The following is a 27,769-nucleotide window of genomic DNA, read 5'->3' on the forward strand; positions in this document are numbered from 1 at the left end:
GCTAGACAGCAAGAACTATCAGTGTGAAACTCATCGCTTGTCAACCAAAGAGAAAGAAAGGCCAACTGAACAGATGCATTTTTCAAGTCAGAAGACACGAGGCTGGTTTTCCACATGGGACAAGTCATCGTGCTTGACCTAATGTTGCTCATAGTGGGCCTGTACCCTGTGACTGAACTCTGGTCTCAAGATCGGATTCCAGTTAAGAATATACTCCACGCAAACATCACAGAAAGGCTGAGGTTGGAACAGACTCTGGAGGTCATCTTGTCCAGCCCCGTTCCCGCTGTCTGCCCCGTACTATATGTTCAGAAAGTTTTTGAATATTACAAAAGGATACTGTACTGGGGAGCTCAGAACTTGACAGTTATGGCCTTACCAGTGCTCAGTAGAGGGAAAAGACCACCTCCCTCAACCTGCTGCCAACAGTCCTCCTAATGCAGCCCAGGATACCGTTGGCCTTCTTAGCCATGAGAGCACACTGCTTGCTCATGGTAAACTTGGTGTCCGCCAGGACCCCTGGGTCCTTTTCTGCAAAGTTGTTTTCCAGCTGGTTGACTCCCAGTCGGCATATATTGGTGTCTGAGGTTGTTCCTCCCCAGACGCAGGACTTTGCACTTCTTGTTGAACTTCATGAGGTTCCTGTCAGCCCATTTCTCCCCTGTTGGGGTTTCTCTGGATGGCAGCACAACCCCCTGGTGTATCACCTGCCACTCCCAGTTTTGTGTGTCATCAGCAAACCTGCTGAGGGTACGTTCTCCTCCACCATCTAGATCATCAACAAAGACATTAAACAGGACTGGTCCCAGTACTGACTGCTGGGGTACACCGCTGGTTACTGGCCTCCAACTGAACATCATGCCACTGATCACTGTGTTCCAGGTCTGGCCATTCAGTCAGTTTTCAGTCCACCTCACTGTTGGCTCATCCAGCCCACACTTCATCAGCATATACTCCTGGTACTGCTGGCATCTTCTGGTGATGAACAGTAAATGAGAATGTTTAATTTGGAGGAATGAGACATGTCCTGTGTCTCTTGTTAAAATCCTTAGGACATTCTGTAGCTCCCAACTCCTCTGGGGTCAGAGGAAAAGCAACTGACCAGTTTCTCAGCCAAGAGATCCTAACATATGGCCTCTTCTGTACTCTTCTGTAGTACATTGTGTTAAATAAACAACAGCTAAGAAACCGTGACCATACCTATTCTCTCAAAGAAATCCCACTGCTCACTATTGTCCTCACATATTGCCAAATTCCTGCTGGAAGAAGAAAAAAGAAAAACAGGAAAGCAAACTTTGGATGAATATAGAGATCAAGGATCAGACAGATTATAGATGGGAGCAAATACAGTGATTTTTTTGACACTTCATGAGTCTGTCTTAGAAACGTATTCTGGGAGGAGAGTGGTTACCTTTCACAGAATGCAAGCGCCACCCACTGTCCTGACATCAAAGCTCACAGCTTGAATTTGGATTAGCTGCCCACGAGGCTCAGCATAATTCCCCCCCTGTATCTGACCCTCTTCTCTTGCAACCTCCCTAGTTACCACCATCCCCTTAATAATTTCCATCAGGTTTACTGGTTCCTCTGTCTCACCAGAGACTGAATTTCCCTTCCCTCAGGACTGAATTGTCCTCCTCCCTTGCCACACAACTTCTTAATGCACCTCCTGACTACTGCACATGTTGCGCAGTCTCACACACTACCTCCACTTCTCTCTCCTACAATGCTCCTTCTCTCAGTCTTTTCAGTAAATCCCAACCTCATCTGCCTGTTTCCCACCCTAATGTACGGTGACAATAATATCACATTTAACTCACTGTATCTCCCCCCACTGAGCATTTTCTTTTTACAGTTGATGTCTGAGGTTTTAGTGCTACGTTGCCTTAAGGATACCATTAAAGTTACCTTATTCAGGATCCCAGTAACTACTTGTGATGGTGCAACCTCACCCCCATGCCTTTAGGCCACCTGGTGCTTGGCCCAATTTCCCCCCCCTACCTTGGGCCACATAACAATACAATGGACCAGAATGTTATGGCAATCCATTAACACCTGGGACATATAATAATCCAACATAAAAGAAAGAAAGAAGTGAAGGGTAACAGATCAGAACATTATGTTCTGGTCCATTAGCACACCTGGCTCCTGTGTCCCCTACCACTTGGAAAAAAGAACTACAATCAATCACTCCAGACAATATATGGATTGTGGCCCAAAGAGCCGCACATTAGCTTTACAAGTGTAGGTGTTCTTATCTATTACTGGATCCAAATACTTTCTGACCATCTGTCTGTGCATGCCTAAGGAGTCAAAAGGGGCACCTGTAGACTCAGAGTCACCCACTGTGAAGGGAACTTTGGTCCTAGCAGTCAAAGACTCATGTGTGTGTGCGCGACCCCTTGAGTGATGTGTGTTGGTATGTTTGTGTTCATACACATATGTATTGATTTAGGATGCCCTATAGTAAGTTAGCATGAATCTTGGCCATTTTCAAATCTGTAATCAAGTCACTCTTCAATTATTTTGTTAAATCACCTCACAAATCCTCAAATCAATTATTAAGTGCTGCTAAAATTCAACATCTTGATCTGCCTCAAATCATTAATAAATTTTGAACTGCTGCTAAATCATAACTTTGTCAAATATTTCCATCCATGACACTACTTAGCCAAAAACTTAAGATCAGTACCCCATGCTTACCTTCGCTAGCAATCGCATTCAGTATGTGTGATCATGCTGCCTTTAAAATACTGTTCCTTGGCTTCTGGAATCCCTTCCTTTATTTCTTCTTCAATATGTCTCTGGAGGATCCTCACCACATACGCCTCCCCAGTACTCACTGCTCTAATCTCCATTTCTTCATTAAGGTAACATCATCTGTAAATATAAGTACAGCTACTCCCTGCTGAGGGCTCCCAAATACACAAGACCTCTCTTCCTCTGTGCAAACTAAAGCTTCACCCTATCTATCTTTCCCTACAGATGCTCATTCATCAGTTCATTCAAGTGTAAAGCTCTCAATCCTCCACTCTTCTCCAATTGCATTTTTTGGAAACCGTGGCCAATACCATGATTGTCACTCAGACTTTCATTTAACCTTCATCTTAGACACCTCTCTCAAATTCACAACTAGATTAAATTAAACCTTGAGGATTTTTTGGTATGATCTGATCATGAGGTCTTCCCAGTTCATCCACTTGGCTACAATTCTTGTTCAGACTCATTATCATAGGTTTTATAACACTGCTTTCTCCCTAGGGCATATACATATATTCAACCATGCACACAAGAGAGGCCACTGACATACCAAAGCCGCTAATAACTTCCTGTTCTAGCTAAACACAAGGTTACAACTCAAGGGTGACTTTATCACTCCCTACTACAATAGGCTGTGGCCACTGTAATAACAGTGTAAGTAAAGGAATAGATTCTTACTAGAGTAACTATCATTCATTCATGGTGCATCACACTGCAGATGCTCATGCCCTTCACGTTCTCTCTCTTTGGACAGTGAGGGCTGGAGGCCATGATCTATCTTTAGTCATTCGCAGTCTGTGTTAACTGAAGGTTCAGAAAAAGTAGAGACTGGGGTCAGATTCACCCAAGAGTACTCAGGGAGCTGGTGGGAGAGCTCACCAAGCCTCTCTCCATCATTTAGCAACAATCCTGGTCAACAGGGCAGGTGCCAGATGACTGGAGGGTGGCTAATGTGACGCCCATTTAGAAGAAGGGTCAGAAGGAGGATCCGGGGAACTACAGGCCTGTCAGCCTGACCTCGGTACCAGGAAAGATCATGGAGAGGATCATCTTGAGTGAGGTCTCACGGCAAGTGCAGGGCAGCCAAGGGATCAGGGCCAGCCAGCACGGGTTTAGGAAGGGGAGGTCCTGCTTAACCAACCTGATCTCTTTCTGTGACCATGTGACGCGCCTTCTGGATACGGGGAAGGCTGTGGACGTTGTCTATCTGGACTTTGGTAAGGCCTTTGACACCGTTCCCCACAGCATTCTCCTGGAGAAGCTGGCGAATCATGGCACAGACAAGTGTGCTCTTCGCTGGGTTAAAAACTGGCTGGATGGCCGTGCCCAGAGAGCTGTGATTAATGGGGTGAAATCCTCTTGGCGGCCGGTCACCAGTGGTGTCCCTCATGGCTCAGTTTTGGGGCCAGTTTTGTTTAATATCTTTATCAATGATCTGGATGAGGGGATTGAGTGCACCCTCAGTAAGTTTGCAGACGACACCAAACTAGGTGGGAGTGTTGATCTGCTTGAGGGTAGGAAGGCTCTACAGAGGGACCTGGACAGGCTGGATCGATGGGCCAAGGCCAACTGTATGAGGTTTAACAAGGCCAAGTGCCGGGTCCTGCATTTCGGTCACAACCCCAAGCAACGCTACAGGCTTGGGGAAGAGTGGCTGGAAAGCTGCCCAGCAGAAAAGGACCTGGGGGTGCTGGCGGACGGCCAGCTTAACATGAGCCAGCAGTGTGCCCAGGTGGCCAAGGCGGCCAACAGCATTCTGGCTTGTATCAGGACTAGTGTGGCCAGCAGGAGCAGGGAAGCGATGGTGCCTCTGTACTCGGCACTGGTGAGGCCTCACCTCGAGTGCTGTGTTCAATTCTGGGCCCCTCTGTACAAGAGGGACATTGAAGTGCTGGAGCATGTCCAGAGGAGAGCTACCAGGCTGGTGAGGGGTCTGGAGACCAGGTCATATGAGGAGAGGCTGAGGGAGCTGGGCATGTTTAGCTTGGAGAAGAGGAGGCTGAGGGGAGACCTCATTGCCCTCTACAACTACCTGAAAGGAGGTTGGAGAGAGGTGGGTGTTGGCCTCTTCTCCCAGGTGAATAAGGACAGGACCAGAGGAAATGGTCTGAAGTTGCGGCAGGGGAGGTTTAGATTAGATATTAGGAAGAATTCCTTTACTGAAAGAGTGGTCAGGCACTGGAACAGCCTGCCCAGGGAGGTGGTTGAGTCACCATCCCTAGAGGTGTTTAAGAAATGTCTAGATGTGGCACCTCAGGGCATGCTCTAGTGGCAGAGATTGTAGGTTGTTTGGTTGGACTTGATGATCTCAAAGGTCCTTTCCAACCATGAAGATTCTATGATTCAGATGTAGTATTTGTATTGGACTTCCACAAAAAATTGACTACTGAGAAGGCAAGCAATTATTGGGATAGTGGGAGCTAGGAAGCTTAATAGCATTCATCAAAATGAACTGAAATCCTGCTCTTCCAAACATTAACTCTCATAGAAGCTGCATTCGGTAGTATTTAAACACTTCAGGCAATAGTAGCAGATTAAAGATACTCCAGCACAGTGGAAATGAAGTTTATGGGTCAGTGAAAGAGGTGCAGTGGCTATCTGGCAGACAACATCATACATCACCGTTGATTTTGACAGTCTCCTGAGACAGTCTGGTCCTCTTATTAAAAAAAGTCTGGTTTACTTAAGGGCTCAGTCAAAGGATCTCATTTGAATACGACTGTGAGAAATATAGTTAAGCTAAAGCCATCAACTTAGGCAATAATCACTCTTGTCAACCAAGAAGTTCTGGCATTCCTTTCAGTGTCAGGATGGGTATGACGACCCCTAACCTACCATCAGCTTTGCACTCAACATTGTCCAGCACTCAATTAAAAGTATAAACTGTAGCAGTACTGTCACAACTAGATATGAAGAGTTAAGACATAGACAAGGGAATAATGGTGTTTTTCTGCATGCTACAAACCTTTTTTTGCAAAGGAATTACAAAGGGAGACACCGAAAACTCAACTCTTCCACCCTTCTCAAACCCCTTGATTAACATGCATGAATCTCCTATCATGTGCTGTGCCTTCGGCATAAAAGAAAAAGAACCTTCTGTATTTATGAACTCAGGTTTAGCCGCAGAAGAGAGCAAGTAAGAATAAGTGTTTTACCTACCCTCAAAGGAAATTCATGCATCCATTACAGCCAATGGTTTAAGGTAGCATGTAGTGATATCCTATTGCAACATATGCAGGAACTTTTCTTTTTATTTATTTTAAAATGAATGCACATACCACAGTTCCCACAGCAGTTCCCCTTACATAGTAAAATGGTTCACAAGGTGCACCTGTGATGGATTGCCACAATCCAAATGCAGTTCAGCTGCTCACAAGCTAATGATAGCTCTGTGAAGGTGATTCAGGGAAACAACTTTTTAGTTTTGAAGCTCATCCAATACCAAGAACTGTCTTACATTTTTCAACATAATTCTCTGTGGTAACCATTTCTCACTCATTTCTCCCTCCAGAATAATAGCCATAGGCTTGAGAAAGTCACAAAGCAAGCAATTCTTGTTTATATTTCCTTATATTCAGCTGCATTTCTGTAACAGGACAACACGTTATGCCAGCCTATGATATATCGCATGACTTTCCATCTCAGCCCTCCAATACTGGTCTTGCCACACTAAGACTTGCAAATGCTTGCTGATGCTGCTGAGCCACACACTGAAGTGTGTGTTCTGCGGTGGCTTTATCTTTTTAAAAAAACTGTATAGACTCTTGGTAACGACATCATTGCACTACGCAATGAACACAGGCCTATTATCAAAACCGAATTTTCTAATGTCCTGTTTTAATAAAGGAATAGGAGACAAAGGCAGCTCTCACTATCTGGGTCCTCCTCCACTGACACTGACTGAAGAAAGGGACCAAGGACGGCTCAAGACAATTCTGTTCCTTACAAGTTTGCCAGGGCATGCCAACAGCCAAAGGACTCATGCACATTTCCATCACTTTCCTGCTCAAAGTTTGTTATAAAAACAAATAAAAAAACCCAACCACATGCATAACTTAAGTGGTATACACAACCAGCAGCCAGCCAGCAAGTTAAGGTTTGGGGTCTCTCAATAATGTCCATCACCATAATAGTAAATTAAATATTAATGTAGTAAAGGACCTTGAAATAAGGGTTAGATTAGGAAACTTCTAAAAGCAAGGCCAATATTAAAAAAAATAATAATACTAAAGTATAATCTATAAACAGAAAATGGTTATATCAAAGTCATCATCTTTGAGCCAGTGTACCCTGGTGAATAAAACTATTCTAACAAAACTACACGGGCAGGGAGCTAGACTACCCTTATGTAGCAAAACAGTCATTTCCCTCTCCTCATCGTCTCATATCATTTCATTCCCCTCTCCTCACTGTCTTGTATCTTTAAGTCGCGAAACAAACTGTACAAGAAAGGAAGCCCCTATAGCTAAACTGACTTACAGCTAAATTGACTTAAATTAACTGCTTGCAAGTTACAGCTCTCTTCCAGCTATTCCTCCCAAAAATATACAAAGCTCTCGAAGCAAAAACAACCTCCCACGTTAATATAGTTACACTAGAAGAGATCTATCAATCTAGGAATTTCAATACGCTCTACAAAGAAAACATTCATAGTGGGAATGCAATGATTCATTGTGTAGCTTTATGGATAACCATGGAGAAAAGTCATCTTCCCCCTTGAGCAAAATGAACTGCACTAGTGAAAGTGATAGTTCTGTGATTAACTATGCCAAGACACTTTACTAGTATGGCTGCTTCTGGCTAGGAATCACATCTCCATTACCCAGCTGAAACATCTAGACCAGCAAATGCCTGGGATGGCCAGAAAACTCTGTAAGCACCTTTTCTGTATCAGAAGCACATAAACCAATTCCAGCTCATGACAGATAATTTTTTTCAGGAAACCATGAAATTATCCTGTCTTTATTTTTCCCTTTAATCGATTGATGCCAATTCACCATTCAGTGCTAGCGCTCCACTTTAATCTTCCGCAGAACAGCAGCACCATGTGACAGCTCTCATCCACTTGGCACCAAGACTAGCAGTGTAATTTCCTGAAAACAGTTTAGGGCTAATCCAGAAACAAGCCTCCCAAACCACAACAAGAAGCCACGAAAAGCAGTGATGTGTCTACAGAGAATTGTCAGGTCTTTTAGGAAAATTTTAATTCAAGATATTTTAAAATACTAAGTATTAAACCTCATGTCAGCTCTATTATCCTTTGCATGAAAATGAGCTGGCTCAAACCTCTTTGATTATCCTCTATAAAAACAGTGTGACCATTTTAGCATGCCATTAATTAGAATATGGCATTCTAGAGAATTTAAAAGCTTTCACTGATATTTTTCCTCCGAATGGCTGCCAATGAAGATACTTATCAACTGACTGGAAGCAGTGAGAAGGACAATCAGAGTTAAAATAGGCAGAGATATTCTGGGAAATAACAATGCTTTAGCAGGGTCGTGTTTGTTTCAGACCCAGAATAAATAAAGCAAAGCAGATTTGAATACAAACTGACAAATACGCACACAAGAGTGCTCTAAACAGCTTTTCTTCAAAAAGAAAGGAGACAACAACTGAAACAACAGTTTGTCTCCTGCTATAATAAAGAATACAGGGAGGACAGAGTTTGTTATGTTGAATAAAAAACCACTTAAGTCTGGTTTCAAAGCTTGCCCCAAGCAAACCGATATTCTGATCTATATTTCATCAAAATACTAGTACAGTAGAAGAAGCATCAAGCAACAGCTTGTGTTACCAGCACAAGTGTTCAATTCTTTTATTAGAAAGAATTATTGGTTTACTGGAAAGATTATGTTCCATGTTTACTTTCTACCTTTTGTGGTATCTGAAATGCTGTTTAGCAAGGCACACATCATGTCTCCTTCAATGTGGTGAGGATTTAGGATGCGAGCTGACCGCTGGGTCATCTTAAATTGATTTTCCAGTTCCAGGAAGCTTTTGTCTCCAGAAAGTACAGTGAAAGGAATCTGCTTGGGCAGGTGCTCATCCAGACGACCAGCCTGTACGGAAACAGGTGACAAGCGTTGAACTGAGATCACATTTTTACCTCATGGTGTTTGGGTAGCTTTATGGAAGACAGGTCTTCATAGGCAAGATGCCTGCAGCAACAGCAACTTACCTCCGCTTCCATGGCTGATGTACATTATACCACTGAGAAAGGTACTATTTCAACAGTTTTGACACTGCATTTATTCTACACATAAAATAATAGATATAGAAAATGGCTACCAGAAAAGTACAGATGGAGTATGGAATGAATTCCTGAAAAACAGCATTTCAGAAGCATCTCCACATAAGAGTAGTCATCTGGGCAGAACATTTTAAGAATCATAAAAAAAGTGTGATGCAACATACAAACCCTGATGCAAAGCACACTTATATCATAGAATTAAATCCTCAAGTAGTTTTATCTAACTGATAAAGCACTATACAAAGAACATGAGTCTCCATGGCATCCCAGATTCCTGTACTTCACCTGCACCTCTCCCAACTCAGCCAAAGCCCTAGGTCTATCGAAGAGAGGCACTGCTCTTTGTCAGCCCAACAGGGTCTCTGAAACTGGCACCCACCCATCTCCACCTTAAAGATGGCTCTAGATTTGGGCTCCTTGAAGAGAGGCAGGAGTTACATTTCTTTCTGAAACAGAAACTGTAAGAATTGTGGTTTTTTATTCTTCATTCCCTAACCATCCCCGTTACCCTCCACAATGGACTGATGTCCTATTTGGGTGAACTTTTTTTATTCCTGCAGAAAGAAAAAGAACAACAACAAAAAAACCATGTAAAGCACTTCTCAACAGTCTGTTCTCCGCTGAATTCAGTGACAGGTTTATCATTCTTTTTAGTGGACACAGAAGTCACGCAGAGAGAATCTATGCATCATCTGCAATTAGTATTTCACATCAATAGCAGGTATCATCTGCGACTCTTCTCTGGGTACACAAACACAACAATAAAGCAAGCTGCACTAACTTACGTGAACACAGAGAGCAAAGTCTGCTGCTTCTCTTCTGGTACCGCAACGTGGATGAAGAAAGAAACATCCAATCCTCTTCAGATAATTGTAGATTTTGCATTGCACTGGAGGTTTCCAGTTGCTGTATCCTCCTAAAGAGGGAAGAAGAAAAATTAAAAAAAAAAAAGGAAAAAAACCCAAAACACTAGAAATGCCACCATGAATTAAGAATTCAAGAAGGCAAAAGCAAAGATAAATCTGGCTTTAAAGGCAGAATTTACTTTGACCAATGTGAAAGATGAGGAAACACATAACCAAAATCCTAAAAGAACCCTTGTTCTTGGGTTAGAAAGCAAAAAAGGAAAAAGCAGCTAGCCTGATCCTACACAAAACCACTCATTCAATTTTTTATGAATTTTACTTCTAATCCTGAAAAACTTATCTTCTAGACATCATGTGCATTTAGACACCAGCATGTATTTTTTCCAGCTTTAAGCACAGCTATAGTTAATGTGCAGAAGCAGAGGAACTCTGGGAATGCGGTACAAGTAACAGAAATGCTTCTCGTAGGCAATCGTGTACTAATGTAACGCCCAAGATTATTTCTAACAGACTCTGTAACTGTCTGACACATTACATGTCAGGAGTCTTTTAAAATAAGATCCAAGAACTGGAGCAACAGCTAAAACAAATGCTAGAGTCTTGACTAACACTTGGATGCAGTCAAGGATAAGCAAAATGAGTCTACAACTGGAGAAAAAAAAAAAAATAAGTGCAGGAATTTTCTCAACAGTATCCTAAAACATGTAGTTACTGGCTGAGAAAATAGTTGGATAATAGAGATGAGCTGAGTAACAGGCCTGCTACAAATCAAGAGAATACCAGGCTGAAAGAGGTTGCAAGGGAAAGGAGCAGTAAGTCTCTCAAGAAGAGGGGGGAAAAAAAAACACCAGAGGAGTTGCAGTTACTATGACAACATAAAAAGGCAAACAAATGGAAGGACCATTTGAAGGGGGTGAATAAGAGTTTCATGACCTTCCTAATTGCTAAGAAATAATGGGTCTGCAATGGGGAGGGAAAAATGTTGCTTTACGTGCCAGATGATAGAGCAGCTGGATGTAAGAATGGATTTTGAATGGAAAGTGAAAGCACTCATTGATGACACTTCATGTGAGGACATGTGAAACTAGAGCTCAAGTAAACAGGTTGCAGAGGATTGCGTATTCCAACCTGCCCACCCCTAGCCTGAGAAAGAAGTAGAAGCAATCTTCCGTAGATTCCTCCTCCCTCCAACCCCCCCCCTCCTTTTCAGCCTAATGGCTATAAGAGGGTGTCAAAAATGATCTCAAAGCTCAAAGATTTAGTAGCAGACTACACAGAAACAATTTAGGAGTATGTGTCCATGAGAAAAGTGGTATTTGCAAGTCATTCTCATCTGTTGTGACAGCCTTGGTCCCTGCTATTTGGGAAAGACTTGTAATTACCAACCCTGGCTTTTGGCTACATAAACATACAACATAAACATTTGGCCAGGACAGCTGAAAACAATGACAGAACTGTATTTACTCTGGTGGAGCTAGACCACAAAAGGGTGAAGGACAACTGGATAGCTGAAAACAGAAACCATACAGAGCCTGGGCAATACAATGGAAGAACTCAAAGCAAAGCTAAGGCTGTATTAGCAATAGGAATAACAGAAATAATGCAAAAGTATCATATAAAAATAATTAAAAAAAAAATCAGAAGTGTTGTTTGGGAAATGCAGGGGAAAAAAAATCAGAAGAGACAGGGATATCACCATATTTTCACAGGCTAAACAAACAACAATAACATGCATCAAATAACTCTGTAAACCATTATTATGAGAGGGCACCTACAACAATGAATCCAGATGTGCCTGGGAGCCTTAGTATTCCCAGGCTCTGTAACAATGTAGTTGACAGTAATAAACTGCTAAAGTATTTTCTGATATGAATATGGACGATTTTAATCACCGTTAACTCTTTGGTGTGGGTTTTTCAGCTCAAGTGCTCCAGGGGCCATTCCCATAAGGTAGCCTGCAATGCAGCAACTCCATTTGGGAAGCAAGAAATGGATTTGGGCTGGGCTGCGCCAGCAGGCGCCTATGTTTGGAACATCCCTGGGAACAGCGTCTTAACTAGCAGAGAGGTACCTTTGGGTAAGATTATCGTATTAATAGAGGTTCCTAACAATAGATTAGTGACGCTAAGACTGTACTATGGATTATTTCTCTTTCTTAGATAGGTCAGAGAAGAGACATTTCTGACAACAACACAGTTCAGACATTCCTGGGTTCAATCAATTTTTTTTCTTACTGAATCAAAACAGGGCATGGAAATGGAAACCTTGGAAATAGTTAACAGCACAGAAGACCCTGTCATAACAAACAAGTTTGGGTAAATTAATGACAAACCAGTTTTGAGTAAATTAAATAGAATAACAAAGTATGACTGAAAGCAAGTGCCTGAATTCAAGCGGCGAAAGTTTGACATAACTGTGAAAAATTCTAACTTTGGACTTTAGATGTCAAGCAGACCTGACATTTCTTCAAATCAGATGCCTAACAGTTTCTTATTTTTGTCTGTAGAAAAAGAAAAAAAAGTTTTCCAAGGTCAAGTGGATTGAATAACTATAAACAACAAGCCTTCAGCAATTAAAACCCACAAACCCCAAATCACAATAGCCTTAGAAATCAAGGAGTGCAGAGGTGAAGTAAAATTTGACCAGAAGTCAAGCAGGGTAAAGCCTCACAGAAGATAGTAAGAACAAACAACAGGTTGTTCAGCCACATAGAAAAGAGAATATAAATAAATGCAGCAGCCAGGCAGCAAAGATGAACTAGAAATCCAGGATTATTAGGTATAATCTAAACCCTCAAAATTAATATTTTGTGGGGTTTTGTGCATGCTTTTGTGCAGGTACATGTACATACACAAAGATACTGTTACTGTACCAAGAGGTCAAAGGCTAAGTAATGACAATACAGGTAATGATACAGAAGCGATACCTGAGCAGACCACAAAACTCAGGAGCACAGTCCTCTTTAACAGAGAAAACGTGTGTCATATTCAGGTGTGTGTGTGTGTCCAACCTCAGCAGCATGAAAACTCTCAGCATTCAGGATGTTCTTGATTAAAGGAAGAGATAATCAAGAACATTAAGTAAAGAAGTAGTACAGTGCAGTGGTGTGTACAACACGCCTCACAATTCCTGCAAGTCTGTTAAGATGATGCCTATGTCTCAGGCACTAAATATTTTGAAACTAGCCCTTACCTAGACTTTAGTGAAGTATTCAATGTACAACAGGCAAAATAATTATGAAGGCAGATAAAGAAACACAGTAGAAAAAGCATGAGGTGGACAAGAAATTGGTTCAAGAATAGTCAGGTTAGAAAAAAGTATCAAGGGATGCTATTAGTAGGCTTTGCCAAGTTGGGGTTTACAAACCCCAAGGTTATGGGTTTACAAACCCATAACAATGTGAGTTCCATCAACTACCTCGTACCACTACCGGTATCTTCCAGATGTGAGATACACTTATCAGGTATAGGATGACCAGGGACATCGTTAAGGAGCAAGCCAGAGACAGAACAATATTCTAGTACAAGAATGTAAAATCATGCCTTTTGGAACTGAAAAGAAAACATTATGATGAGGACTTGGGAATCAGAAAGAAAATAATCCCTGAGTATTATGGCTGTCCTGATAACTATGAAAACCTAGTATGATATAGCGTAAGTAGGTTCAGCAGGGAAGGCAGAAAGGCTCTTAAACTGTTCAGCAATTCTGGAACAATATTCTACAAGGAATGCTAAGAGCAGAGGAGGTTAAGACAGAGTTAGAAAACTTAAAGAACACTTCTATGACATGGTGCCTGTGACGCTGTAACTTAAGAGGCCCTAGTGACTGTTCCTGTTCTTCATCCTCTCAAAGAATCTCTGCTCAAGTATTTGTGTAGACTTGTTAATCTTATTTTCTTTAATAATTTTTTACCTTGAAAGCCCCAGATAAACGTCCCTTGGTTCAGGTTAGCTGGCAGCTGCGTGAATAAGCTTCCCCAGTTGTCCAGATCCACCAACACAATGTGAGTCATGGTACTCAGGTAGTCAAGATCAGGAAGTTCACCATCTTCAATGGGATAAAAAGGACGCGTTTAAAGATCAACTGACTTTCTGGTCAACCAACATACATCAACTTAAGCTATGCTTTTGAAAATTCACGTATTCAACTATTCTATAAGCTAAAAGTTATAAAACATGATCATATTTGGCAACTGCACTGTTTTTAAATCAACTGAAGTAGCGTTTGGTAACGCGCAAATCAGACAAAAAAATGCGGAATCTAGCTATACGATGGTGTAGAGCTGGACAGTTTTGTGCTAGGCACAGAAAGCTGTTGTCCTGCACCAAGACATGTGAATAGTCTGTTTAATATTCAACTGTGCACCTCCTACTACAGCAAGTCTCCATGACATTTAATTGCTTACATGCACAAGAGTATGTAAAATGTTTAGAGAAATATTTTGTGCTGTACATTTAACATAAATGTCAACCTTTTAATCAAAAGTATTATGACACTATGAGTAACTGAAAACACTTCCAATTTTTGAACACAACCTTTAGCATTCTTGATGTCATTCTTAGAAGTGACACAAACTTCAAAAAAATATTTGCAGGCTCAAGGCAAAAACACCCCCTAATACATACTGATAACATAAATGCTCAGATGAAATTATTTTTTAGCAAGGTAAGGAAACAGAGAAGATGGTGTTAAAATAAGACTGACCACATAGAAAGCACTACCAGGCTCATAAACATTTGTACATACAAAGGTGGCAAGTTTCTCTTGAATGTGCATTATAGACCACTTTTACACTTTTAAGAGTTAGATCTCTATTTGGGGTCCTTGATTGTCCTCTTCCTTTTAACACCAAATTAAGCTCCCAAGTAATTTCAAAATATTTCAGTCCCAGGGTTCTCATATCTGCCAACCTTTTTTTTTTTTTTTTTTTTTTTTTTAAAAGACTTCATACATACAGCATATAACAATAAATTGTTGATTACAAGTTCTGGAAACTCAAATACTGAGAATTCAAAACGCAGCCTTAAAGAACAACAAATACTGAATTCTGAGTTGATTTACAGACTGGGTATAGGCAAATAGTATGCTACATACTTGTACTAACATTGAAACAGTGTGTTAAAGACAACAATATTTTCTAATGTTAAAAAAAAAAAATAAAATTCTGCAAACCTTCACCAAGTTCTTCAGAGTGTGCCGAGTCCTTTTTTTCTTTCTTTCCCTGTATTGGTCCCTGCAGAGGAGATGGCTTTGGTCTTCCCTGAGTCTTCGATGGAGATGCTTCAAGTTTTAGCTGGTGCGGTTTTCTGTCCACACAAGCCCCACTTGCTGTAAACTTGAATACTGTATTTTCCGATTCTGATGCAAGACTTGATAGATCAGGTTTCTGCAAGAAGCAGTGTTTCATATGATAGTGCTGATGCGCGCTCTGAAGATCATCAAAGTTTTTGTTGCATGCAGCACATCTAACAACATACATCTCTTCCTTATGTTTCAGTGACGTGTGACTGCTGAGATGACTGTTCAACTCAGCAAAATTCTGTGCAGTTGCAGAACACAAGCAGCATCGAAACCATAAGTTTCCTTTTTGCAGCATGGCTTTCTGGCAATCCACATAATCATTCCTCCTGTTTATTCTGGAGACATAAGTTGTCCGGCAACCACAGGTTAAACGGTCTCCTTTTTCTACTGGGAGGAAGTCCTCCTCTTTTTTTATTGACATTTCCATCTGCTCAGGCACAAATGCATAGTCTGTGCTATGAATCTCCTTATAATGGATTAGAAATTCTTCTTCTGTGTCAAAGAAGAGATTACCACAAAGGCCACAGAAGTATTTAGTCTGTATCTCCTGGTTATGATGCTCTTGGAAGTGTCGCTGTAGCGTTCCTACTTTCCGAAAGTGATTTCTGCATAAGCCACAGCAATATCTGTGAAATGCATGGCTTTCTAAGGACATGCAATGTTGTTTAACGCTCTCTTCAGATTCAAACATCTCCTCACAAATGCGGCATTGCCATTTTCCCAGAATATGACTTTTTTCAGGGGAGAGTTCCATAGGACTAGGAATGCAGTCTTTCCTTTCACCTGCAGAAACGCACTCTGTGTCAGAAGCGGATGGCATAGGTTCATCTTCCAGAGCTTCTTGCTCATAATAGTAACTATGTCCACCATGAAATTCAGTCACATGTCCCATAATATCCTCTTCTCTGAGATCTACAGAACATGCTCTGCACCAGAGAAGAAAATTAGTCAAGTGTGCTCCCCCATGGAATCGACTCATATGCAGGCGGATAATGCTTGAATTTTCAGCAAGCTTTCCACACACAGCACACTTGTGACAGATCCTATTTGCTGACAAAATGTGCTTTTCTACTGACTCTTCTGTAAAAAACTTTTGAAGACATTCACAAAACCAGGCTTTTACTTTGCAAGCACTACCTTGACTTTGGTTTGCTACATGATCTTCCTTTTTATCCTTTAAATCGCTCTTCCGTTTTGAAGGAGTAGATCCCCTTTCACTGGTAGGCTCATTCGAAGTCCAGTGTCTTTTAAGTAGTGGTCTTGACCGATCCACAACATGGCACAAGTAAGACTGATTTTTATTTTTTCCATTGATATGACAGAACATCAAGATGGACTCTTCCATTCTACTAAAAACTTTAATGTTATGTTGAGTGGTTTGCTTATGCTGGGTGATCTGATTCTTATCAGCAAACAGTTTATCACAGTTCTCGCAGTGACCTTTTGTTTTAAATATCTCTGCAACTTGGGAGATTCTCTTCTTTGACACTGCCACAGGCCCAGAATTACGACAACGTGTTCTAGAATGGATTAAAAAAATAAAGAGGTTATATGATAACCTGAAATATTTTTAAACTTTCAAATGTACTTTGAAATATTACCTAGCAGCTACAGCAATTAGTGTGTGGAAATAGTGCCCTCTGTACACTTTAACTCACCTACTAGCTTGCCAACAAAAACATGCAATGTCTATCTCATCTCTGCACTTCAAAGAGAATTAGGTGCTAATTTCCAAAACTAGCACTTAGATCGATGCATATGTTGTTTTAGAAATCCAATGCTGCCAACTTCTTGGGGCTGTTCAGCCTGGAGAGGAGAAGGCTCCGGGAAGACCTTATTGCAGCCTTTTACTACTTAAAGGGGGCTTATAAGAAAGATGGGGACAAACTTTTTAGCAGGGCCTCTGGCAATAGGTCAAGGGGCGATGGCTTTAAGCTAAAAGAGCATAGATTTAAACCAGGTACAAGGAAGAAATTGTTTATAGTGACAGTGGTGAAACACTGGAACAATTTGCCCAGAGAGGTGGTAGATGTGCCATCGCTGGAAGCATTCAAGGTCAGGTTGGACGGGGCTCTGAGCAACCTGATCTAGTTGAAGATGTCCCTTCTTATTGCAGGGGGGTTGGACGAGATCACCTTTAAAGGTCCCCTCCAACCCAAACCATTCTATTATTCTATGAACTTAGAAACAATGGAACAGAGACCAAGTTCTGTTGCTCTGTTACAGAAAGTAACAAAGAGGATACAGACATTGATCAGCATTCTGCAGTGGATTGTGCGGGGTAAGGCAGGGTAAAAGACATGGCAAGGGGGCAGGTTTTTGATAGTTTACTCAGGAAGTCAATATTCAGATAGTCCTAAATGCCCTGAAATCTATTTGCACCACTAAGAACACACCTGCCTATCTGTTATTGATCTATGAATGATCACATTATAAAGACGAGTGTCGCTCACAAACCTGAAATGAGCTGTTAATTCCATATGCGAGCGTAGTATCTGGCAGCAGGATATACACTTCACTTGGAAGGGGACCTCTTTGCACAAAGATATCAGAAGGTTCTTTGCATACGATGGGAAAGGTAGAGGAAGGCCAGCCTTCATGTCATCTATAATATGGAATGGCAGAAAGTGCAACCACACATTAGAGTTCTTTCACAGTTATGTCAGCTCTCAGATGACAGTTACAATGGTACTCATTTGTCACAGGCTTCAGAAAGTGAGTTACCATGTGTCAGCTGAGCCACAGTAATTGTGCAATGGAAGTTTTACATAAAATTGCATTAATGTTTTAAACTTCTGTAAGAATCTCTTATCTGAATCTCTTTGCATCCTTTTTTTTTTCCATACTCTGCAACTAACTCTACTGCCCTTTTCCTCCTTCTACAAGGTCTGATCAGTTATCTCCCTTAGGAAGGTTCTTATTGACCATCCTCCCCTCCATCTGTCACCACCTGCCTACTCTTTCGTTTAAAGCCATAGTATGTTTAAAACAGAAAGAAGCATGCAATTCATTTAAGAAGTTTCCGCATACTCTGACTATCTCCTTTTTCCCATCCTCAATGTTAATTCTCCCTAAATTTTCAGGTGCATACTCCATGTCTAACTCCAAGTGCCAGCAGAACAGAAATTTTTCTATTGAAAAGAGAATGGGAAGTGACTTACAAGCTATTGCTGTTAATGTTCTGCATCTTAGGAGGCAAGTTATCTTCGAATTTTCTGTTTAGTAAGATGTGATGATCAGCAGGCAGTAATTTGAGGTTATGCCTTTCAACTAACTTCACTACCAGATCTTACAGATCACGCTGATATTAATCCTAAAGACCTACCAATGCAAAGGAATAAAACAGAGCCCCTCCTTTCCCCCCCCCCTTTTTTTTTTGTTCCAAGTTAAATGCTATCCATCTCTAAAGAAGAAAACACTATTTTGGTCTTTTCAAAGCAATAGCTCACCAGCAATCTTTTTTAAAACCTATGGCCTGATTTTAAAGGCTCTTGGTCTTTTCAAAGCAATAGCTCACCAGCAATCTTTTTTAAAACCTATGGCCTGATTTTAAAGGCATCTACGGTCAGCACATTCAGAATTAATAACCTCTTTTTGAGAATAAAAGTCCATTAGATTTACAATACATAAGAGAAATCAGAACCATGGAGCTGACTGTCACTTCCATGAAGACGTTAGTACTGACTCAACCTGCAGGAAGATTCCTTAAGCCTGTCTTTACTGTACACTTCCTGCGGACACCATGGGAGAGGGCAGAAGTAGAAGATATAATTATGAAGGTGAGAAATAACTATACCAATCCTTTTGGACATGTAGGCTTATCCTGAAAGATACACTATCTAAAGTATGGCAGCTTCTTGAATAAGAAGTCAACTCCATCTATATCTGATCTGTCTCAGCTGTTTCCCTAACATTAAAGTAAATGCTTTAACGCCTATTGCTCATGTCAAAGCTAAAAAGTCAGTACAGCTATGATGGTCATTAAACCTGTTTTCAAAACCATGACCAGACAGATATCTGCTGTGGAATTACGAAGTATGGTTCAGGATGTTATCAGCTCACAACATAACTGCTATTTTAGCCTTCAGTGGCAATGTGACCAATGCAAGGCATCAGACTGGCAGCACCATTCCAACTAAGCATGCTAAATTTGCAATTATATGGAGACGAAACTTTCACAGGTCTTTTGTATCAGGAATGCCAAGGGAACAGACAAGAAAAATAGCTTCCAGCAGACTTCAGACAGTACAGTAAGGGGAGGGATCACCACAGCCAGTCTGACTGGAATTGAAAGAGAAATTTACGTGTTTTGGTTCCTATCAACATGATAAATGTAAACTTATTTAGGACAGTAGTTGCACAGAGTCACTGGAGGATGAGACACTTATACAAGAGACTTGGAGATAAAGGAAAGTCTGCTTCTCATTACAGCAACTGTGATGGAGGAATCATTTCTACACAAAGTTATAAATTTCAAAGCATCTCCTCTTACAGAGCTGTATCACATTGGAGACCTTAAAAGAAAAATAAAAATTAATTAAAAACCTTAAGCTTTTTTTACACAGAAGAAAAATATAAGTCACTTCATATCATAAGGAGCAATTATCAGAAGGAATGAAAAGTGGTACACTTCGTAGCAACATACCACTCAATTTAGAAGCCTCGAGGAAGTGGTTCTTTCCTGACATATGCTTCAAGCATTCGTCACTTTTGGTGAAAAGGAGGAAGCAGCTTGGGCATGCAAAACACTGAATATGCTGTGGAGGGAGATCTTTTTTATGTCCATCATTTTCATTTAGCTGCAAGAAAAAAATGATCTAGTTAGGAAAAATATTAAGTCAAGAAACCAGTCACAGTTCTCCTCATATCCTTCCATGGTAATATTTTCACTTTTGGGTTTTCAGCTACTGCATCTATGTTTATGCACAGCCTACCCCTATGCACTTCAGCTCTTGAGTCATAAGGGACTGGCCAAACTGCCACTGTCAAACTCAGCTACTCAACCTTATGACACTGTCAACTTTTCCATTCCCTTCTTGCACCATCTCTACCTTCCTGACAAAAATCTTTAAGTTTTGCTGCTGACATTTTTGCTTAATCCCTTATGTTTGCTCAAGGAATCTTCATGATATGCTTATGCCTTCTTCCATAGCTTGTTTAGTATTATCTCCTCATCCTTCCACACCAAAATAACCCCATCTTCGTGCCTCTGCAAGAGCTGGTCCCTTTCTCCAAACTCGTCTGTAACTCCTGCTCATGCCCCTGGACGCACCACAGGCACACACACAACTTTGAAGCAATGGCAAAAGAGCAGGGAAAAACTATGATGCAATCTTTCAAGCTTGTCAGGTCTGACTATGCATCAGGAGTTACTACTAGATGGGTACATAATAATATTTGTTATTAAAACATTCAACTTTGAGAGTGCTATCCATTATCCAGTTCAACACCAGACTGCTTAAATAAAACCAGGCACCCAGAACATAACACCTGTCATTGAACTGAGGTTTTACAGTGGGAAGTTACGAACAAAAGGAAAAGAGTGAGCATTATCCAAAAACAAAAAAAAGTGAAAAGAGTGGAAGTAGGGAGGAACAACAACAAAAAAGCAAATACTATTAGCTTATATTCAAATCAAAACTCAAATGCTAGATTATCCTTTTCCCTTCTGCAATTTAACTAGTGAGTAGCAGCAAATACATCTATCAGAGAGACCTGAAACAGAGAAGAAACAGTTGCAGCTCAATCGCCCAATTTTCTTTTCTCATTCTGCTGCCTCTTTTTCCCCCATCTCCATTCTGCTGCTTCTCTTTACCATCACGTATTTCACCATGACTTCTTGCCTTTATCTTTCATAGTTTTGGAGATGAGAAAAAAGGGGAATGCCTTTTGACACCACCACCAGAGGGACAAGAGGTTCAAGATAGAACTATGGTCCTCTCATGGGTATGCTGGGAAGTACAATCTAATGGTCAAACCTACTGGGAGTACTGTCAGGATACATCAGGTGTTTGAAACACAGCAGAATAAGAAAAACTACTGCGAAGACTAAAACAAAGGAGGTGAGAGAAAGAGGGTTAAAAGAAAAAAAAAAAGAAAAACAAAAACAGTGCATAATTATGTCTTGAAAACCCTCTACTATGTTCAGTCAGGAGGATTACTTATCCTTATGATCTTGCCTTAGATAAAAGATGATCGCTGTACTGCTGAGAGGTTGAAAATCTTTTGCAGCATATCACACAGGCAACAGCATTATTTGGGGGTCCGTGTAATGTGACTGTTGGGTCACAAGGAGAATGATCAAACCTGGAGAGAAAAAAAATAATTAACAAGTTAGTCACCTCTAAGTACTCAAAACGTTTGTGTTTTTTTTTTTTTTTTTTAAATGGGGGAAAAAAAAAACCTGTCTTTTGAAGTTGTTGGACAAAAATCTATCAAATAAACCTAAACTGTATAATTCCTCACTTCCCCTATCATTAACTGTATCAGTCAAAGTATCCTGTACAGAGGTGATTCTCCCTGAGGCTTACCTGTTATAATGACCACTTTGGAGAGGAATCATACTGTTTTTAAGAGCACTAGAACTAACAAAGCCTTGAATTCCTACAGAGGGATTTTTAAAATTTATTTATTTTTACCTCCTTGCATTGGTTCTGGCTGGGATGGAGTTAAGTTTCTTTGTAGCTGTTTGTATGGTGCTGTGTTTTGGATTTATGAACAACAGTGTTGATAGCACAGTGACGTTTTAGCTATTGCTGAGCAGTGCTTGCACAGCGTCAAGACCTTCTCTGCTTTTCAGACTGCCCCACCAGCAAGTAGGCTGGGGCTAGGCAAGAGGCTGGTAGGGGACACAGCTGGGACAGCTGACCCCAACTGACCAGAGGGACATCCCATACCATACAACGTTGTGCTCACCAATAAAATCTGCGTGAAGGAGGAGGAAGGGGGGATGTTCAGAGTGATGGTTATTTGTCTTCCCAAGTAACCCTTATGTGTTACAAAGCCCTGCCTGCCAATGAGAATTCCCTACATTGCTTTGCTTGCCTGCACAGCTTTTGCTTTACTTATCAAACTGGTTTTATCTCAGCCCAGAGTTTTCTCACTTTTACCCTTCGGATTCTCTTCCCCATCTCACTGGGGTGAGTGAGCAGCTGTCTGGCACTGAGCTGCCTACCAGGGTTAACCCACAGCACTCCCCTCAGCTTCTCTCCTTACCACCTTCTCCACGACACATTCGCTAGTTAAAAGGCGGTATATGCTGGAATTGACACAGACACAATGAGTGCTCACTAGCAGTCATCAGCTGTGAACAGATATCTGGCCTACAGCTCTTGCTCCTCTTTCCCTTCAAAATACCCTTCAGGGGCATTTTTTTAATCATACTATCAAGTTGTATATGTTAACCTTTTGGTCTTTTTCAGTCTTGGAAGAAGCAACAGAAGTGGAGAACAAAAATCTTGCTTCTCAAAAATAAAAAGATATTAAAAAAATGCTCAACAAGATGAAGAAATCAATTCTGAATGAAAAAAAAAAAAACAACCCCAAACCCCCCCTAAAAAAAAACCAAGAGGGAAGTTCATCACATCATCTATATAAAATCTGTAACACATTAGTCTGCTCTCCAAACTATAGGCAGTTTAAGGTAGACTTGACACTGATGTCCTGAGTTTAAGCATATTCTTTCATTATTATTTCTTGCACTGAGCTCTTTCTCTATGTCCTTACCTTTGAAGGTGACCTAGGAGAAGATGTCCATTATCAAACTCTCTGTTGCAATGCATCACAGGGCAAGATATGGGACTGCTGTTGACTTGTCTCTGACCTCCCCTCTTATAAATACCCCTTTTTCCACTGTTAACGGTGCCTGGTTTGAGACCTGTGTTATAAAACAAAGCACTTAAGCCTCTGTAATTCAGATTCTGGTTAAGAAAAACAAACTAACACACAAGCCCTAAAACATTAAAAAAATCAAGTTATATTGATTCTTAAAAGCAAGCTAACAATGCACTCAACTCAATGCATTGAGTTACTCCATGTAACTCAATCCTGCCATGGTAAGTCTGCTCTTTCAGTTGAGGAATCCGTCTCTTCAATCTCCAGTAGGATTACTTTTCACTTTGACACCCTTCCTGTAGGAGCTCCAGGCAGTATTTTAAAATGATTTGTCTTCCTGAAGTTATACTTACTTACGTAGACATTTTCCTGAGCAACAGTTCAACAGTAATATTTTTCCTTCTAGCATCTTTACTTATGAAAGTAGTTAACACTGCCTTACTGGTTTTTAGACTTTGTATACTGAATTTTCTAAGCAGCAAAATATTAGAAGAATAGCTTTTATGGCAATGAGTGTGTAAGAACTTTCAGGTGCCACACTCTAGCAAAGTTAATTTGTTAGATTTGGTTATGCGTAAGCGGCACCTGTAAGCTCAATGTCGGTATTGCTCAATGCAATTATTACTTGTTCTATTCTGCAATGCAGGACTTCGAAAACGCATCACTGAAACTTAATTTCCTATTCTTACCTGGCATTTTTAACCACTGGTCCACACATAATCTTGCAGCTTCTGTGTCACTGTGTTCCCGAATAAATTCTAATTCTTGCAACCCATGAGCATACTGGGAATCTACCTTCTCCTGAAGGGGAAAACATATCAGGCAAGGTGGTAATCAAATAAAAAAAAAATAAAAATTCAAGATTAAGTATGCATCCCAAAACTTACACATGGGTCTCTAAAAACCTAAAGAAAAAAAAAAACACCCACAAAACCTAGGTGGGGGGGCGCAGAATAAAATCTTACAACTTGACTGACTTCTGTATAACACAATAAAGATGGAATGTAACAGCAACAAAACAATAAATTAAAAAAAATAGTACTAATTTTTATGCCCCAAATAAAAGCTACAGCCTCAGTGAATTACTTTACTTTTACTGCACCCACTGAAGTTTCGGAAGCATGTGCATAACCAAGATTTTTAAGATTATAAAAAGCAGCAAATAATAATGAGTTTTTTTTTAAAAAAGCAGCAACACAAAATAGTTATTGAAACAAAGAGTCAATTTGTTCCACTGCCGAGGCAAAAAAACCCATGGTAGTTTCACTTTGAAGGGCAATTTTAATTGCATTACGTGATGAGGAGTAAAGGAACTGCCCAGCAGGAAAATATTCATCATCAACAAAAGGATGTTCTAGCCTTCGTTCTCAGACTCCTTTAAAAGCTACATAGCTATCTCTGACGCCACTTAACCTTTGAGAAACTGTATGTGGAGACATTAAGAGACTGCCAAATTCGAAGGGCAGGAGACAGGAGAGGGATGTAGACCTCTGGACTTCAAGGCTACCTTGGACTATATCTAACAGCCTTTTACTCTGTTGTATTACAGTTGCATAGTCTATTATAGACTATAACAAGCTGTAACTATAGTATAATTATGAGACTTTAAAAGTCATTAACAGTGTTCAGAAAATTAGGCTGCAAAGTCCGCATGTTCCAGAAATACTGGATTTGCATTTGTCCCTGTTGAATTTCATGAGGTTCTTGCAAGCCCATTGCTTCAAGCTATCCAGGTCCCACTGATAGCAGCCCTACCCTTAAGCCTATTGGCTGCACCTTCCAGTTTGTAATAAAAATTAAAAACTCATGCCTTTTAAGTAGCTACACAACACAATTAATAGGATTCACCTTTAAAATTATGCCTTACATATAGAAAATTTTATCCCATTATAAAATATTACCTGATACAGAGATTTAATGTGGCAAATGGCTTCCCCAAAATCTCAGACAAAAGCAGGCAGATAACTAGGTTTGCTGGATAATGGTTTGTGATAACTGTTATTATTCAATTATTTAACCAGAATAATTTATGCTAAGGTCCCTCTGCTGTATATACAAGCAAGAGAACAAGTTTTTGCATTGGCTTGCATGAAGTTAGGTTGTTTTTTTCCCCCCCTTAGGAACTGCGTAAGACTAGCAAATTGGTCGGTTAGAAGCTGTGTGTTTCAAATGATGCCCCAGAAGGAAAAATCTCTAGTTACTAGTTCCAGATCCAGCTCAGCAATCTTTTTTTTTTTTTCCACTTAGCAGTGAAAACAAACACACTCATGACTACAAGGCCTGTATTATCCAATTCTACTGAAACAAAATACGTCCAATACCTTAAAGGCTTTGTTTTTCTCTTCTTTTTGCTGTTTCTCTACTTCAACATGGCGTGCCAGACGATCCAAGGTTGATGCAACTCGTTCTTTCTGATAGTCAATGTGATCTTTACGTTTAGTATTTCTCTACAATTGAAAAGTTAAACTTTTATTTAGTAATTGTTAAGTAACAGGCAGTAATATGGTGAAAAGTGATGCCCAAACATCAGGACATAGCTCAGTACAGATACTCCAATACTAAGTTCCATGCTTTACCTTGCTAGTTTTCCTATTTACCAGCATCTGTAACTTCTGCTAAAAAATGAAGCAACCCCAACTCCCCTACATATTCAAGGCAATTCATCATCAGCCTCACAAAAGCACAAGAAGGAACATGGATGATTATGCTGGGTGTCCTAGAAATCTCCAACAAATGACAAATTAACTAAATTCTTCTAAGTAGGTAAACAAAATTCCTGAAGATTTCAAAGCCAACATGTGGCCCACCTGAAACATTGAGAACCAATATCATTCTTGCTCTAAGACAACATTGCCCAGTACCTTCAGAAAGGCACATCATTAGCTTTTTCTAGCATAAGGGATAGGCCATACACTGTACTTTGCTCCTGCTACACGAAAAGCTCTAGCAATCATCACTGCGAGTGAGCATGTGCATGTACAGAAGACCCACCTTTCCTGGAAAGAACCAGGTTTCTGACACACATCCTCTACCGCAACACTGGAAAACAGAAGTCAAGAGATGGCCACTGCTGCCAAAAACAACTCTGCTAGAGTCACTTTCAGTCACTGTCCCTCTCAAAGGCCCCACAGAGTAGGCACAATAAGCCTGGGGGATACATGAACTGACCAGCCTGCTTCTGACTCAGAAATTCTTAGGAGGGATTATGAAGAATAAGGCTGAGTTAAGACCAGGCTGTCATCAGAATAAGGTCCTCCAACCTGCTGCTTAAATGTTATTTTAGACGGAAAAGGCCTGGGAGTAGGACAGATACATTTGCAGGCTAGAGACTGGACACAGACTTCTGAGGTCACTTGTAAAGCGGTATTTTTCTTCAACACACTTGTTAAAAACACCAAAAGTCAAATAAAGGTTCCAAGTCCATTTCAAGAAGGCAAAAAATGTCTCTGGAAAAAACGAATTGTTGGCACTCTTGCCTTCCACTCAACAGTAGGTAAAACTCAAAAGACTTTAATATTGGTTTATTTACTTATTACTTGTTAAAAATACATCTAACAAGTTTTTTGTGAAGAGTAACATACATATGGAGTATAGGAAGCAAATATATGGAGTACAGGAGATTAATTCATTCATTCAACCAAGAAGTCCCAAAATACGTTTTAACATAACTCACATGAATGTAAGAACTGCTGTTAGGTTCTTCATCCTCACTACTGACAAGATCAATGCATTCAAGTACAGGTCTTAAAGGTCCTTCCTGAAAAAGTGTTAAACACACACACAAAAGCATTAAATTGTCTTCCTCAAAGATAAAATGTTGCATGCGTTACAGCACATTGTCAGCATTAGCTATACCTGGAGAATTTCACCAAGGTTTCAAGAGGGTGCAGTAAGGAAATTCCTGCATGGTAACTTTTGCACTTAACAGACTAATCCACAAAATTGCTAAAACATGCAAATAAATAAGTATTCACAAATAACTAAAATATCAACACCTAGATATCAACTAGAAAAAAAATCAAATTAACAGTCTTCAGATGCTTAATCACTTTATATTCTTCACCTTCTCAATCAACTTAGATCTACATTTTTAACGATACCTCACTTGCACCATTAATTGACTAGTAATAGGGTAGCAGGCTGCTACCAAGAGAGGAACAATCTTCGATTTCATTGAGCAATGCTACATGGTTTTTCATTGTTTTTTGGGGGGTCGATTTGGTTAAAAGACATAAATTAAATTCCAACTCCAAAAGAAATTAAACTTGGGCATTTCAAACATTAAGAAAGTGGGAAACAGTTTCATACACATTTAAACCCTGAAGGCTACTCCTTTCTGAGGAGATATTCCATCAGCAGGTTACAAAGGTCTTTGTATTGGAATCACAATGAGGAGGAGGCCATTTTATTTTAAAAGAAAACACACTTCACCCATTCATACCACATACTCAAAAGCACAGAGACACATGCCCAAATAGTCTGTCCAGCATTCAGCTGCAAAGAAGTGCATCCAGGAAGCCTGGTCAGGACTCCGTGCAGCAATACGGAGGACAAAGGACCATGGCTATCAACAAGCACTTAGGTCCTCTCTATTATTCCTAGCTTGGCAGCCACGTGCTTTGTCTCTCTCCATGCTGCTCCCTCCTCTGAGAGTCACTAGATGTTATTGGTTTTGTCTCCTTCTAATGATGTCTTAAGGCTCTAGCCCTGTTCTTTGTCTTGTGTAGTCATCTTGATGGTTTAAGCCTTGGTTTTA

General features: G+C 40.4%; 1 protein-coding gene across 2 annotated transcripts in view; it reads right to left on the reverse strand.

Moving 5' to 3' along the window:
* LOC128907440 (E3 SUMO-protein ligase ZNF451-like) overlaps positions 1-27,769 on the reverse strand; it is a 53,120-nt gene that overhangs the window by 8,384 nt on the left and 16,967 nt on the right. For both annotated transcript variants that reach the window (XM_054196343.1, XM_054196342.1), the window contains exons 3-13: positions 26,687-26,770; positions 25,335-25,460; positions 23,703-23,814; positions 22,906-23,056; positions 21,360-21,486; positions 19,826-19,979; positions 17,638-17,785; positions 15,052-16,700; positions 13,792-13,926; positions 9,799-9,929; positions 8,636-8,822 (exon numbers count right to left, since the gene is read on the reverse strand). In XM_054196343.1, coding sequence (XP_054052318.1) covers positions 8,636-8,822; positions 9,799-9,929; positions 13,792-13,926; positions 15,052-16,700; positions 17,638-17,785; positions 19,826-19,979; positions 21,360-21,486; positions 22,906-23,056; positions 23,703-23,814; positions 25,335-25,460; positions 26,687-26,770 — 3,004 coding nt within the window. The remainder of the gene's footprint in view (positions 1-8,635; positions 8,823-9,798; positions 9,930-13,791; positions 13,927-15,051; positions 16,701-17,637; positions 17,786-19,825; positions 19,980-21,359; positions 21,487-22,905; positions 23,057-23,702; positions 23,815-25,334; positions 25,461-26,686; positions 26,771-27,769) is intronic.

The sequence above is a fragment of the Rissa tridactyla genome, chromosome 3, assembly GCF_028500815.1.
Source record: "Rissa tridactyla isolate bRisTri1 chromosome 3, bRisTri1.patW.cur.20221130, whole genome shotgun sequence".
NCBI classification, from domain to species: domain Eukaryota; kingdom Metazoa; phylum Chordata; class Aves; order Charadriiformes; family Laridae; genus Rissa; species Rissa tridactyla.